General features: G+C 37.8%; 1 protein-coding gene across 3 annotated transcripts in view; it reads left to right on the plus strand.

Moving 5' to 3' along the window:
• Positions 1-16,568, plus strand: part of ARHGAP18 (Rho GTPase activating protein 18) — a 194,089-nt gene that overhangs the window by 144,236 nt on the left and 33,285 nt on the right. For all 3 annotated transcript variants that reach the window (XM_070461619.1, XM_070461618.1, XM_070461621.1), the window contains exons 6-7: positions 11,581-11,746; positions 13,901-13,992. In XM_070461619.1, coding sequence (XP_070317720.1) covers positions 11,581-11,746; positions 13,901-13,992 — 258 coding nt within the window. The remainder of the gene's footprint in view (positions 1-11,580; positions 11,747-13,900; positions 13,993-16,568) is intronic.

Raw genomic sequence — 16,568 nt, forward strand, 5'->3', positions numbered from 1 at the left:
TTACTTCTTGTGATCATGTAGCAAGAGATACAAAATCTCTTTCTCATTTGTGAAATTAGCAGCAGCTGCTGATCAGTACTTACCTCCATTTATTAATGGTTATAAAATCATGTTCTAATTTCTTTTTTCATTTATTAATCTGAATATCTATCTTAAGAAAAGCTTAACTTTCTCCAGGGTTACTTCTAACTTTCATTTACCAGTTTTCTTTTTTTTTCTTCTTTTCTTAGATTCCCTAGTACCTTTCATTAATGACCAACTAGTGTTGTTTTAATTTTCTTTGTAAAAATAGTATCTTAACTCACATTTATACATGTGTGACATGACCCTAGAGATAATTTCTCATGTGTTTCAGCATATTTTTTGCTCGAGACATGTTGTCGTTCTTGTTGTTCAGTCACAGAATTGTGTCCAGCTCTTTGTGACCTCATGGACTGTGGCACACCAGGCTCCTCTGTCCTCCGCTGTTAGCTCAAATTCATGTGCACTGAGTCGGTGATACCATCTAACCATCTCCTCCTCTCCCGCCCCTTCTTCTTTCATCTTCAATCTTTACTGGCATGTCAGGGTCTTTTCCAGTGAGTCAGCTCTTCACATCAGGTGGTCAAAGTATTGAAGCTTCAGCATCAGTCCTTCCAATGAATATCCAGGGTTGATCTCTCTAAGACTGACTGGTTTGATCTCCTTGTTGTCCAAGGGACTGAGGAATCTTCTCTAGCACCACAGTTCGAAAGCACCAACTCTTCAGTGCTCAGCCTTCTTTATGGTCCAGTTCTCACATCTGTACATGACTGCTGGAAAAACCATAGCTCCGACTATATGGATCTTTGTTGGCAAAGTGTTATCTCTGCTTTTTAATATGCTATGTAGGGCTTGTCCTGGCTTTCCTTCCAAGGAGCAAGTGCCTTTTAATATCATGGCTGCAGTCACTGTCCACAGTGATTTTGGAGCCAAGAAAAGAAAATCTGTTATTGCTTCCACTTTTTCCCCATCTATTTTGCCATGAAGTGGTGGGACTGGATGCCATGATCTTAGTTTTGTTTTGTTTTTAATGTGGTTGTCTGAGCAGGCTTAACAAATAGCTGAGGAAAGAAGACAAGCAAAAGGCACAGGAAAAAGGGAAAGATCTACTCTGAATGCAGAGTTCCAGAGAATAGCAAGGAGAAATAAGAAGGCCTTCTTAAATGAACAATGCAAAGAAATAGAGGAAAACAATAGAATGGAAAGACTAGGGATCTCTTCAAGAAAACTGGAGATATCAAGGGAACATTTCATGCAAGGATGGGCATGATAAAGAACAGAAATGGTAAGGGCCTAGCAGAAGAGAAGAATACACAGAGGACCTACATAAGAAAGGTCTTAATGACCTCGATAACCATGATGATGCCATCACTTACCTAGAGCCAGACATCCTAGAGTCAGGTGGGCCTCAGGAAGCATTACTATGGACAAAATTAGTGGAGGTGACAGAATTCCAGCTGAGCTATTTAAAATTTTAAAAGATGATGCTGTGAAAGTGCTGTACTCAATATGTTAACAAATGTGTCACAAGTGGACACAGTCCTGGAAAAAGGCAGTTTTCATTCCAGTCCCAAAGAAGGTCAATGCCAAAGAATGTTCTATCACACAATTGCACTCATTTCACATGCTAGCAAAGTAATGTTCAAAATCCTTCTAGCTTGGCTTCAGCAGCATGTGAACTGAGAACTCCCAGATATACAAGCTGGGTTTTGAGCAGGCAGAAGAATCAGAGATCAAATTGCCAACATTTGTTGGATCATGGAAAAAGCAAGAAAATTCTAGAGAAGCATCTACTTCTATTTCATTGACTAAGAGATGGGAATATCAGAACACCTTACCTGTCTCCTGAGAAACCTGTATGCAGGTCAAGAAGCAACAATTAGAATTGAACACGGAACAATGGACTGGTTCCAAGTTGGGAGAAGAGGATGACAAGGCTGTATATTGTCATCTTGCTTATTTAGCATCTATGCAGAGTTCAACATGCGAAATGCCAGGCTGGATGAATAAAAAGGTAGCATCAAGATTGCTGGGAGGAAGATCAACAACCTCAGATATGCAGATGATACCACTCTAGTGGCAGAAAGTGAAGAGGAACTAAAGAGCCTCTTGATGGGGGTGAAAAGAGGAGAGAGAAAAAGCTTGCTTGAAACTCAACATTCAAAAAACTAAGATCATGGCATCTAGTCCCATCACTTCATAGATCCAAACCTAGAATTATCTATTTCCTCAAGAAACACTGATTCTACTTAGTAGAAATGTGCTTTTGTTACTGTGTTCCGGACACTAGGAACGTTCCCTTCTCTGAGTTAGTTATTGCTTAAAGCCTTTACAGAAGACAGAAGTACATCTGTATCTTCTTTCTTCCATGCTGAGAATAGTGGTTCTGAGGATACAGCAGATAATATAATTAGAATATCACATAATTGCTTGTGTGTTTTATCCTTTATTATTGCACAGCATTCTCAGAATAGAAATACTAACACTGCTATCAACAATATGATAACCAAAAAATAGCTTAAACTTGTATCCTTAGGGTTTTATCCCAAAAGGACTGTAATAATCAAAGTAGTCTGCTTCAGATTGTTTAGGATAGTTATTCTCCATATGGTTATGCCACTCACTGTATACCTGGTTGGTTAATTTCATTTTATATTGAATGTTTAGGGATTGCTTTGTTGAAACTTAATTGTGTTTTGTAAACATGTGAGTTATCTAAGTGGTCCAAGGTCATAATTAAAAACAAGGTGTATTAGAAGTCTCACTTCCATTCTTGAGCCTTCACCACCTTCTCTCCCTCCCCTTTACAGGTTAATTTACCTTACAGGTCAATTCCTTTTTTTTTTAATTTGATGGTTTATCCTTCCATTCTTAGATAGATACACTCTTGATTATTTACTTATGACTTAGCAGCATGTCCTGGAGATCACTCCACAGTAGTATAGAGAAATATCTTTCATTCTTTTTTATTTTTATGTTGTACCATGTTATGAAGCTCTGTCACAATTTATTCAACCAGTCATCTGACGATGGGCTTCTAGATTGTTTTCAGGCTTTATCAAAAATTTTTAAGGATCTATTTTCATGCTTAGTGGGAAAAGTAAAGGCATTTGCGTCATGTGGCCTAAAGAGATAAATCAGGCTCCCAGACCATCCTTAGCAAAAGTATCTTTTACAAGTGATAGTCTTCTCCACTGCAGGGGCATGCGTAAGTTTGATCACTGATCTGGGAACTAAGATCCCACGTGCCACACTGTGTGACAGATAAGTAAATGACAGTGATGGTCTTCTCAACAGATGGAAGGGAGTTTAAGTGAAAGTAGTCCAATTAAACAAGATAAAGACACTGTTGACTTTTAAGTTGTTGATTCAAACAGTGGAATATAAAAGGAATTCATTTCTACTTCAGAAAGTTAAAGACAAAACTTCCTCTCTCACTTTATTCTCTGCTAACAAACTGATTTTTGCTCACCTACTTTCTAGATTTTATTCATGTTTTGCCTCAAGCTTAAAGTGACCTTCCCATTTCTACCCCTCTGTTGTTCTGTGTTTATCATCCTTAACCCATCCTTTGGGGTCTAGCTCAATATCTAGCTTTACTGTTAGTACTTTCCTGTTTTCAAACTTACATTAATAAAATATATAAAATCACTTTTTAAACTGTTAAGATGCCATTCAGTTCAGTCGCTCAATCATGTCCCACTCTTTGGGATGCCAGGCCTCCCTGTCCATCACCAACTCCCAGAGTTTACTCAATCTCATGTCCCTTGAGTCGGTGATGCCATCCAGCCATCTCATCCTATGTCATCCCCTTCTCCTCCTGCCTTCAGTCTTTCCCAGCATCAGGGTCTTTTCCAGTGAGTCAGCTCTTCGCATGAGGTGGCCAAAGTATTGGAGTTTCAGCTTCAACATCAGTCCTTCCAGTGAACACCCAGGGCTGATCTCCTTTAGGATGGACTGGTTGGATCTCCTTGCAGTCCAAGGGACTCTCAAGAGTCTTCTCCAACACCACAGCTCAAAAGCATCAATTCTTCAGTGCTCAGCTTTCTTTATGGTCCAACTCTCACATCCACACATGACTACTGGAAAAACCATAGTCTTCATTGATGGACCTTTGTTGGCAAAGTAATGTCTCTGCTTTTTAATATGCTGTCTATGTTGGTCATAACTTCCCTTCCAAGGAGTAAGCATCTTTTATTTTTATTTTATTTTTATTTTTTTAATTTTTTTGCGTCTTTTAATTTCATGGCTATAGTCACCATCCGCAGTTATTTTGGAGCCCAGAAAAATAAAGTCAGCCACTCTTTCCCCATCTATTTGCCATGAAGTGATGGGACTAGATGCCATGATCTTAGTTTTCTGAATGTTGAGCTTTAAGCCAACTTTTTCACTGTCCTTCACTTTCATCAAGAAGCTCTTTAGTTCTTCACTTTCTGCCATAAGGGTGGTGTCATCTGCATATCTGAGGTTATTGATATTTCTCCTAGCCATCTTGATTCCAGCTTGTGCTTCTTCCAGCCCAGGGTTTCTCATGATGTACTCTGCATATAAGTTAAATAAGCAGGGTGACAATATACAGCCTTAACATACTCCTTTTCCTATTTGGAACCAGTCTGTTGTTCCATGTCCAGTTCTAACTGTTGCTTCCTGACCTGCATACAGGTTTCTCAAGAGGCAGGTCAGGTGGTCTGGTATTCCCATCTCTTTCAGAATTTTCCACACTTTTGATAATTATTGTCAATGTATCCATGCATTTATTTATGTATATATGCATCAGTTTATCTATACAATCATTTGCTTATTTGAATATCTTCTGGAAAACATGTGTATGCTGTAAGCTTTCTACAAGTCATAAACATGGTTGGTGAGGTAAATATTTATATTCCTCACTCTGAGGTGAGAGTCTAAGCAGATAAAACCTTAATTTCCATTTCTACTCCATGGTTTCCTGCTTCTGTGAATAAGCAGTGGGTTTTATGTAATACATTGTTCTTTGTTGACCTCATTTTGTATTTGCTTCTTTTTTTTTAAGGCATTGAGCAGTCTTTGTTAATTCTTTATGACCTTTCACAGCAGATTCAAATATCTCCTCTTAAATTTGGAGATCAGGTTTTATAACTTTAATGTGTGTTAGGATGAAAATTAGCTATTACATATTGTGTTTCATGTACCCATAATATCTTAGAAAGTATGCTGTGTAATTACTTTGCTCATTTATCAAGTGATCTCTATGAGATAGATATTACCATTCTCCTTTCATACAAAGAAGCGAGTTAGAGAGATTAGGAGGTGCATGGTAAGTCTTGGCTTAACTGCCTAATCTTTTGAAGCTGGAATTTTTCTGGAAGATCCTGATGACATGTGCCCTAAAGGTATATGTTCATTTAACTTAGACGTTGAGTTTAAGTGTCCTTGTTTTGGTGCTATTGACAACTTCAGGATAGCGTGGGAAGTTACATGAATAAGATTCTGGTATGTCAAGTCCATCTATACAGTAGAAATTTAATAGCACTCCTTTATCCTATCTTGGCAGACTAAAATCAATAAGAGTTTATTTAGGAATTTTTAAGATCATAGTATTGAAATGATAACTGTGGTGAGGCCTGTACTAGTTCTTCTTTTTATTCAGTGTATTTTGGATCCTTACTGAATTATGTTTAATTCAAGTAAATTCACGTTTTATGATGACTTTGCTTGTCTTGTAACAAAGCTCTTTGAATACTGAAGGCCACAGGCTTGCATGGAGGCCCAAGTTGGGAGTTTGCTAGAAAATGAAACGTCTCTGTAGGAAGCAGAAGGACAGTAAAAGAAATGTTAGTTTGGGATAGAGTAAGGAGAATGAGAACCTAAGACAGACACACATTTGTGCACAAATGTGTAAGATGGCTGTAGGATCATGATCCTGAATTGTCAAGAAAAGTTTAAATTATGATTGTTCCTTGACATTAAAAATTCTTTTTGAAAACTGTAAATATGAAAGTTTCCTAAAATTTCATTTATCTAGAAAAGTTCTAAGTTCTCTAGGTTGATAGTGAGTGAAATACTATAATAAAATCGCATTTTACACAAGGAAAAATCTTAGGTAAGAAATGAATTTCCTAGCAGGTGATAAGAAGTCATCTGTGGAAATTGACCAAGTAAAAGTAGATTCTCTTGCTTTCCGAGTTGAGGCTAGAGTGACTTGATGAGTGAAAAAGTCAAGTATGTCATTACTGGTAAGGTTTCTAACGGGCCCCTCATATTTCAAAGCTTACAGAAGAGGGGTGCACCCAGGGAGAGCTGCCTGATTAATTTATGGTGACACATGGGAGCCAAGACCTTATGTGTTTTGAAAAATTTTATTTCACTTCCCTTTTAAAAGCACATTTTTCAAAAGGTAAAGAGCTTTCCTTTTGCTGAAATTGCACTGCCTTCTCTTAGCCAATGAACTGAACCATCCAGTCTATTAACTAAACAAAAATGACATGAAACTTCATAAATATTTAAAACTCCTGCTATGAATTAAACATTGGGATAAAGAACTAACTCCTTTCATTAAGTACATTGTTAAATAAATAAATAAATAAAGCTCATGACATATTGCTAGGTAAATTGAATGTTTGAACGAATAATATTTCCAGTTTCTTTAAACATTTACCTTGGGTACTGCTTTAAATAATTATATTACATGTATTTGGCTTATTAGACCAGATGCAACTGATTTTAATGAAGCATGTAGGACTTTTTTTTCTTGTTTAAAATAAATGGTTGGTAAATAGTATTGGTTCAGTCCTTCAGAAAACAAAGCAATTATCAGAACTCTGGACCAGGCAAGAAGAAAATGGGGAGAGTTTTGTGTGATTTGAAAATGAGGCTCAGTATAAATCACAGGAAATCGGGGGAGCATCAAGCCAGTGACCCCACCCCTCTCTGAGCTTGATTCTCTGCTTTTCTCCCTGTTGGGCGTATATCTTCATTCATTGAATACACGGAGACAGAACTCCTGCAATGTGTCAGAGCTGTGGGACAGTGGGCATACAGAGGTGGTTAAGACAGGGTTCCTGTCCTTGAGGGTTTCTTGTCCTGCATCAATACTGGTCAGCCTTGATTCCTCCTGCCTATTGCGGGGTATGAGGAAAGTGGAGCAGAACAGAATGACTACTGAATTTAGGGTTTAAAAGATCTGAATTTGCCTCCTTATGGCACTGGCTGTGTGGACATTGGCTCAGACAGTAAAGAATCTGCCTGCAATGCTGGAGACCTGGGTTTGATCCCTGGTTCAGGAAGGTCTCCTGGAGAAGCAAATAGCAACCCACTCCAGTATTCTTACCTGGGAAATCCCATGGACATAAGAGCCTGGAGAGCTGCAGTCCCTGGGGTTTCACAGAATCGGAACAACTAAGCACTAACACTTTCACTTCCCTTTAGGCTCTTAATGAGCCTCAGTTTCCCCACGTAGAATATGCTGTAATAATACTTGTCTTATTGGAACTTTTACAGGATAAAATGAAAAACTATTTATCAAAATGAGTATTACCATTTTTGTCTTACCTTGCAGTAATAGTTAAAAGAAAAACCGTGATATCTGCCTGCATGTTCTCAACTCCTATGCACTGTACTATTGACCTTGGAAATTATGCTGAAAATTCACTAAGGCTGCATATGAATAATATCCACTGTTGTTGTTTTAATGTTTTTATGGGGAAAATGTATCACAAAAATAGAAGAATTATCTCTTTTCTCCTATAGTGGACTCTCTTGAGAATATAGCAGATTCTAAAGAAAGTTCTGTCAAAGGTTCCACAGCAAACTATAGAAGATTCTCTTAGAGTTGAATTTGCTTGAAAGGAATTAGCTGCTTAATTGCCAAAAGTTGTAGGTTTTAGGAAATGTTCTAGGATGGTAACTCCCAAACATTTTGGTCCTATAACCCCTTTAGACTCTTAAAAAAATTATTGAGGACCTCAAGAAGCTTTTGTCTAATCAGTCAGGACAGATGTTGGTGTTGAGGAGAATAACTGCCGCACCTTTGCAGTGCTTTGGTGAAACCTCAGAGACAGGGCCTTCTGGCCAGGAATCTGTGATTCCGTATTGTGGGAGCATTCACTGTCTCCCTGTAGGTCGCAGCTCTCTGTGTTTGCCCTGGCTGGCCTAAGAAAGAAGGCATAAACAGATTTCTACATAAGCTGCAATTCCTTGGAAGACTCAGGAGATGAAGAAGGCTGGTACAAAGTGATTTTGGAATGTAAAGAATTTCTTTGGATTGAGTTCTGTGGAAGTTGGTCACTGACTGCGCTCTTGAGCTCTGAAATATAAATAAGTAGTCTAGGGAATAGTTTCTCTTGATGAATAATTAAAAATACTGTCTGTGTAGTGGGGAGGAACAGGGGGTGCTTTTCTTTATGTCAGTTATATCTATGGATATTTACCATGATATAAATTAAAATAGAAAAATTTAAACTATTAATCCATTTAAAATTTATTATTATGGTAAACATAAATAACATTTTTATGAAAAAGTTGTATTTTCCAAAACAAATGGCAGTCAGTTTCTTTGCCATCTGAGCCACCAAGGAAGCCCATATTAGAAATGAAAATTGAAAAAAATGTAAACTATTAATCCATTTAAAATATAATATTATGGGGAACATAAATAATACCTTTATTAAAAATAGTCATTTTTCCAAAACAATTTTTTGTTTGTTTTTAATTAGTTTATTTTATTTTTTTATTTGTTTATTTTAATTGGAGGCTAACTACTTTACAATATTGTAGTGGTTTTTGCCAGACATTGACATGAACCAGCCATGGGTGTACATGTGTCCCTCATCCTGAACCCCCCTCCCAGCTTCCTTCTCATGCCATCCCATCCCTCAGAGTTGTCCCAGCGCACTGGCTTTGAGTGCCGTGTTTCATGCCTCGAACTTGGACTGGCGATCTATTTCACATATGGTAATATACATGTTCGGAGAAGGGAATGGCTATCCACTCCAGTGTTCTTGGCTGGAAAATCCCATGGACGGAGGAGCCTGGTGGGCTGCGGTCTATGGGGTTGCTGCGAGTAGGACACAACTGAGCGACTTCACTTCCACTTTTCACTTTGAGACATTGGAGAAGGAAATGGCAACCCACTCCCGTGTTCTTGCCTGGAGAATCCCAGGGACAGGGGAGCCTGGTGGGCTGCCGTCTATGGGGTTGCACAGAACCAGACACGACTGAAGCAACTTAGCAGCAGCAGCAATATACATGTTTCAGTGCTGTTCTCACAGATCATCCCAGTCTCGCTTCTCCCACAGAGTCCAAAAGTCTGTTCTTTATATCTCTGTCACTTTTGTTGTCTCGCATATAGGGTCATTGTTACCGTCTTTCTAAATTCCATATATATGCATTAATATACTGTATTGGCATTTTACATTTTAGCAACTCTCTAATGTCTGGCTTGAGTTGATGTCATTTGGATTCTCATATTTGCTTCTGTGTTCAGTCTATTGGCGACACCACATTTCTTGTAAAAACTCTGAAAAACTCTACTATATACCGTAAGAGAATAAGACTGAAAAAGGCAGGTAATGTCTTAGTGTTATTAAAATAGTGTTGACCTCTTCAGTCAGTTCAGTAGCTCAGTCCTGTCCAACTCTTTGCAACCCCATGGACTGCAGCACACCAGGCCTCCCTGTCCATCACCAATGCCTAGAGTTTACTCAAACACATGTCCATCGAGTTGGTGATGCCATCCAGCCATCTCATTTCCTCCCGGCTTCAGTGTTTTCCAGCATCAAGCACTTTTCCAGTGAGTCAGTTCTTCACATCAGGTGGCCAAAGTATTGGAGTTTCAGCTTCAGCATCAGTCCTTCCAATGAATGTTAAGGGCTGATTTCCTTTAGGATTGACTGATTTGATCTCCTTGCAGTCCAAGGGACTCTCAAGAGTCTTCTGCAACATCACAGTTCAAAGGCATCAGTTCTTCAGTGCTCAGCTTTCTTTATAGTCCAACTCTCAAATCTATACATGACTACTGGAAAAACCATAACTTTGACTAGACAGACCTTTGTTGGCAAAGTAACATCTCTGCTTTTTATTTTATTTTATTTTGTTTTTTTCTGTCTCTGCTTTTTAATATGCTGTCTAGGTTGGTGATAGCTTTTCTTCCAAGGAGCAAGCGTCTTTTAATTTCACGGCTGCAGTCACCATCTGCAGTTATTTTGGAGCCCATAAAAATAAAGTCTCTCAGTGTTTCCATTGTTTCCCCATCTATTTGCCATGAAGGGATGGGATTGGATGCCATGATCTTTGTTTTCTGAATGTTGAGTTTTAAGCCAACTTTTTCACTCTCTCTTCCACTTTCATCAAGAGGCTCTTTAGTTCTCCTTTGCTTTCTGACATAAGGGTACTGTCATCTACGTATCTGAGGTATTGATATTTCTCCTGGCAATTTTGATTCCAGCTTGTGCCTCATCCAGCCCCGGGATTTCACATGATATACTCTGCATATAAGTTAAATAAGCAGGGTGACAATATACAGCCTTGACGTACTCCTTTCCCAATTTGGAACCAGTCTGTTGTTTCATGTCCAGTTCTAACTGTTGCTTCTTGACCTGCATACAGATTTCTCAGGAAACAGGTCAGGTGGTCTGGTATTCCCATCTCTTGAAGAATTTTCCACAGTTTGTTGTGATCTACACAGTCAAAGGGTTTGGCATAATCAATGAAGCAAAAGTAGATGTTTTTCTGGTATTCTCTTGCTTTTTCAATGATCCAACAGATATTGGCAATTTGATCTCTGGTTCCTCTGCCTTTTCTAAATCCAGCTTGAACATCTGGAAGTGGAAGTTGACCTCTTTAGACTCCTTAAGGAGTATTGGGTACCTATATGGCTCCCTGGACCACACTTTGAAAACTGCTACTTTAGGATATGGCTTTTGCATGTCCATTTCACAAAAAGGAGCGGTTATAGAATTGCCAGAAGTCACACGCAGCGAGTTGGCAGTTACATGACTGGTAGATGGAGGCTCTAAAGTCCCTGCTTTTGGTTTCCCCTCTGCTCTCCCCTTCCCCCCAGTGCTGCACGGTCCTTTTGTACCTGCCTTATTTGGGTATCATATATCTGAATATACAATATAATATCAAAACAACGCCACACTATATACATGAGACAGTTAATAAGCAGTGCGGATGAACGGTACCGGGTGCACTTGTGGTTCCTCCCACTCTTCCCTCACCTCCTCTGTCTTCCTCCTCACAGCTTGTCTTGTCATTTTTCTTGGCTCTTAAAGGTCAGTTAACTTGTTTGTTCTCTCCTTTGGTTTTACTGTCTCTCTTGTCCTCTTGGCCACTGATAGTCACACTCCTAGTACGTGGTCTGCTTCTGTGGTCTGTCATACTTCACATATTGACTCCCTGCAGGTTTGAGATCATCATTAAGACAGGATTGCTCTTCATTCTGGCTGGAGAAGTTCTTCCATGGCTTTCATTGTCACCACTTTGAGAATGAATTCTTTTCATAGTTATAATTCTGTCATCTTTCATTAAAAAGGGGTTAGGTCCTGTAGACCTTTACTGTATTAATGGTGTTTATTTTAGACTTACAGAGTGCCAAAGGACAAAACAGGCACCACCAGGATTGGTGACCTGGCGCCCCAGGACATGAAGAAAGTTTGCCATTTAGCCCTAATTGAGCTGACTGCCCTCTATGATGTCTTGGGTATTGAACTGAAACAACAGAAAGCTGTGAAAATCAAAACAAAAGGTAATTTTGAAACAAAAACCAGTTGGATTTACTCCTGAGCTAGTAAGAATGAGCTTGGCTTTTTAGAAGTATCCTTTCTGGGGTGTGGGAAATGCACACATAACAAATTGCCTGTAATCCGCACATGAATACATCTAAAGTTCGGATTCTAAAACATTCTTTCCAAAATTTTTGTAATTTTATAAATCTGTCTCCTAAATTATAGAAGATAAAGGCATAATCAAATATTTAATTACCATGGAAAGAAAAGGAAATTCTGATCAGGGATTCTTAAATGCTCTCTCCTTTGAAAGCTGTATTTAAAAACAACATTTGGTACATATACTTATTTCTAAGACTGGATCTTGACAACTGACTTTAATATGGTTAATCCTGATCAATTATTTTTGCTTTATTTATTTGATAGCAAATGCACAGGCAGTCAGTAGGATGTCCCTTTGTTCATTTACAATCTACTTTTAACTCTTTTGCAAAAAATATTCTTCCCTCTTTGAAGACAATAACATGATTTTGGCATATAATATCCCTAAATTGTGCATCTCTTGGGTAAGCATAGTTTTTTTTTTCTTTGTAATCAGCTTGCTTTCCCCATTATATAAATAGACTGTTTTTTTAATAATATGATAGAAAACAAACACCTCCTCAGTTCTTGTTTTTTTTCCAATATTTTATTCATCTGAAAATCCAGATAATTTTCTGTTGATAAAGGTTTACTATTTAGGAATCTCTGACATCTCATTTAACTTTAAAGATATCTCTTAAAGAAAAACCAAGAATGGGGATTATTGAGTTGCTATGGTAACGTTAGCAAAGACAAGTATTCACCTGATGTAAGTTTTAGAGGCAATTTCTCTGTAGGACTGAAGTGTACCTTCCCCCAAGTCCTCTTTGCCATGCTGGGCCCCAGAAGACCCCATTCTGTGTTTAGCTCCTTTGAGTGAGTATTTTAGCTTTAGGTTTGTGATGGTGAATTTCTGAGTCAAATAGTTCTGGTTTTCCACAAGTCCATTATGGATAAAGACTTCAGATGCTTTTTCAAAAGCTCATCACAGAGTCTTCTCCAGATACAAAATAAAAATTTAATTTAAATAATTGTGGGAAGAAAATTGTTGTGACTCAGTGTTCAAGACTTTCAGAGTGACTTAGAGAGGCCTTTTAATTTTATCTCAGAATTGCCTCCTACCAGACAGAGAAATATTAAGCCATCTCATTAAAAGTACCACTATTAATATAATAGATTTTTCTTTCCACCTTTTTTATATTTTTGTATCTTATCTAAGATATTTATGTTATAAACTAGAATTTGGCATGCTTAAAGATTATGCTTTTCTTAATTCCTAAACTAAAAGTTATTTACTAAGTTACTGACATTCTTCTGAATGTCACAATTTCCAATGTCTGTTTTCATATCACGGGGATAATCCCCCCCCTTTTTTTTTTTTGCAAATGATTTATATCTCCCCGATGATGTGTGTTGCACTTTTTTGTTGTAACTGTTCACTCATTGATGAGTGTGGGGTAGGAGGTGCTGGGTAAAAGCTATGCTCACATCAGACTGAAAGCATATAATTTTAATTTAGAAAAAGTATAAGTTACCTGTCATGTCTTCTGGAGTTATTCCCAAATATATAAAACAATAAATTTAAATTCACAAAGACCAAGTATCTACTTGTTCTCTAAAGAAAAACATTTGTAGAGCAAGCTCATAATCTTGGCTGATTTTCCAAAAAGCAAATATTTATACTTTGCTGTATTATAGAATGTTGAATGTCAGTTAGGTATGGAAGAGATGAGTGATATTTACTTTAAACGAGAGCTTTTAATTTGATTAAATTTAGTAAATTATTTGCATATTTTGCCTATTCCCACAGCCCTCTATTTCTCTTTTGTAACAGTTTATACTTTTCTAATTATTTTGGTGATGATCTATAATCATTAGTTTAGTTGTCTTTGCTTGTAGATTGCTCTATAAGGTGGAGCCAGAATTTTCCAATTAAGTTGTGTTTACCTAATTGATAGACAATGTCACCCGCTTAGGTGCTCGATATAGTTGTCTGATTGAATGACAGTATCAGGAATCTGGTGCCTTAACATTTTTGCATTAATATTTCATAGGTTAATGAAAGTGAAGAGATTTTGTTGCTGTTTTTGCAGATTCTGGCCTTTTTTGTGTCCCATTGACAGTATTGTTAGAACAAGATCAGAAGAAAGTACCAGGAACTCGAATACCCTTGATATTTCAAAAAGTAAGTAGGCCCAAATGGGTCAGCATAGAGACAGCATACTTGAGATAATGGCGTTTTGTTTTTGTTTTTGTATTCATACTATTATAATATAGTTTTCCAATTGATATGTTCTTTTATTTTATGCTTTGGTTTTTCTATTCAGAAAACAGATTTGTTTCAAGGGCTCATAATTTTTATTTCATGGTGATGCTTTCAGTGTTATTTCTTGTAACTGTGATTACCTGGCATCATTTTCCTGTCTTATATTAGCTGGCTTTGTATAATTGAGATTTCAATTCTATAATACATAGGAGTGGGGACTGCTGGTAAATTTCTAGGGAATTGAATCCTCATGAATATTTTATGCCTGTATGTATTTCCCAAGCTTTCCTATTTACAGTGAGGATGTCCAATTTAATTTACTAGTGCCTTCTTCCAAAGTAGGCAAAGAAACCATAAAGTAGAATTAGAAAATGATTGCTAAACTATAAAGTCACTTGTGTAGTCAACACTCAATTATTCATAAGGAGATTATCTATGACAATATAAAAATTTCATTCTAACCTCTGAGCCGTCATTGTTCAGAAACACAGATTACATTGGATAAAAGACAGGGAATACCCCTGAGGAAGGCTGGTCACATCAGTTGTGGGCTACCCAAGATGCAGATTTTGCAATAGCTCAGGCATCTCGGCTTCTGAAAATTCATGGGTAGCAAGAATGGCAGTAGTAATGTTCTCAGTTGTTTGGCTCAACAAAGCCATTTAATACTTAAGCTTAATCTACTTGGCACCAATTCTTCCATTATTCTAAGCCAGTCATTTACTGTCTTACCTATTAATACTAAGCTCTGATTTCTTCATTCCTCATAGTCACCATTACATCCAAACCTGTGTCTCAGTGTTTCTCCTGCTGGACTTTGCTGTAGACACCAGGTTCTAGTCATTGCCTGCAGAACCTGTGTCTATGTGGATAGTTGTTCATGGTGTCTGTGATAACCAGAGAGATGCTTATAAATGGAGACCATAGATTCAAGTTGTTTTAATGGCAGTAAATGGTGCGAGTTACTTATGCAGATGGACAAGGCATGGATCTCGGTAGAATCCTTTCCCAGTGTACTGGGGCTATTCAGGGAAACAGCACCAGTAGGAGAGTTCTCTTTCTCTCTCTCTCTCGGAGAGAGATGCTCAATAAATATTATTAAGTGAACGAAGGAATGAATGTGTGTTGGGGAGGGGAAGAGAGAAAGAGACACATGCAACCACATGCACACACACACGTGCTTTCCTTCATTCTCTTATTCAGTAATATTTAGTGAGCATCTGTCTCTCTTTTGGGGCCAGGGGCAGGGGGAGAGAGAGAGATTTATTATATGTGAATGAATTAGCTTCTGCAATTGTGGGGCCTGTCAAGTCTGAATTATGTACAGCAAGCTGGAAACACAGGCGAGGGTTAACATTTCAGGGTCGAGTCCAAAGTCTGCAGGCGGATTTCAGTGCTGCCGTCCTGAGGCAGAGTTATGCTGTTTTGGGGAACCTCAGTCTGGATTCAGCCTTCAGCTGACTGGATGAGGCCCACCCACTTTACGGAAAGGAGTGCTTTACTCAGAGTTTACAGGTGAAATGTTAATCGCATCTATAAAAAAACACCTTCACAGCAACACCTAGACCGGTGTGTGACAGAATAGCTGGGTACCCCAGCCCAGCCCAGGTGACACATCAGCGGAGAGCAGGCGTTGGTCCCAACCGAAGTCAGTGTTGCCTGCAGGTCAGACTCAGGACTGCATCCAGCCCCCTATCATTTTCTCTTGACATTGTTTTCATAGTTAGTTAGTTTACAGTTTTGGTCTCTTCAGACTTTTTAGAGACTCAGACTACCCACCAGTTTGAAGTCTTTGGATAAGAGCCTTAAAGATTTTGGGTTCATAAAAAATAAAAGAGAATCTACAGAGCTTTCTGTTAGATAACACTCATCTATTTGTATCCCCTCTGAATGATAAGCAAAAAAAATCACTGTGATCTATCCCCAAAAGTATTTTTTTATTTTATCAGCTGACAATGCAATTAGGTATTCCCTTAATTTTATTGAAAGGAAATAATTGAAAACCACTGATTTGCAAAAAATTTTTATTATCGGTCTTAACAGATTGTATTTTCTCAGTTATTGAGAAATATACTCAAAGAGGCTTTAACAAAGCTTATCTAATATCTATAAGTTGTATCTGGTTCCTCATGCCACTCCACCCCCTCCCCCCACCCCACGCCTTAGAAACACACTGTTTAAACCCTATTCCCAAAAGCACTGGAGAAATAGAAATATTCTTAACTTTTATCTATGGCAAAATTCTGGCAAATTAGTAAATCATATTTTCATAATAAAGTATTATTTGTATTTTAACAATGACAATAGAATGTAGCTAAAATATGTTATTTTCAAAGTGGGAAATAATGAGAAAAATGACAGTGTATATATACATTCTCTGTTGAATGCTAGTGTTCAGCATTAGAGAATAATAAAAAGCATTAAAATATAAAAGTGTAAAAATTATTCTCGTTCAGTTATTTAGAAATCATCAGTTTTGCCTGTGTATTTAATAA

The sequence above is a fragment of the Odocoileus virginianus genome, chromosome 34 (assembly GCF_023699985.2).
Source record: "Odocoileus virginianus isolate 20LAN1187 ecotype Illinois chromosome 34, Ovbor_1.2, whole genome shotgun sequence".
NCBI classification, from domain to species: Eukaryota; Metazoa; Chordata; class Mammalia; order Artiodactyla; family Cervidae; genus Odocoileus; species Odocoileus virginianus.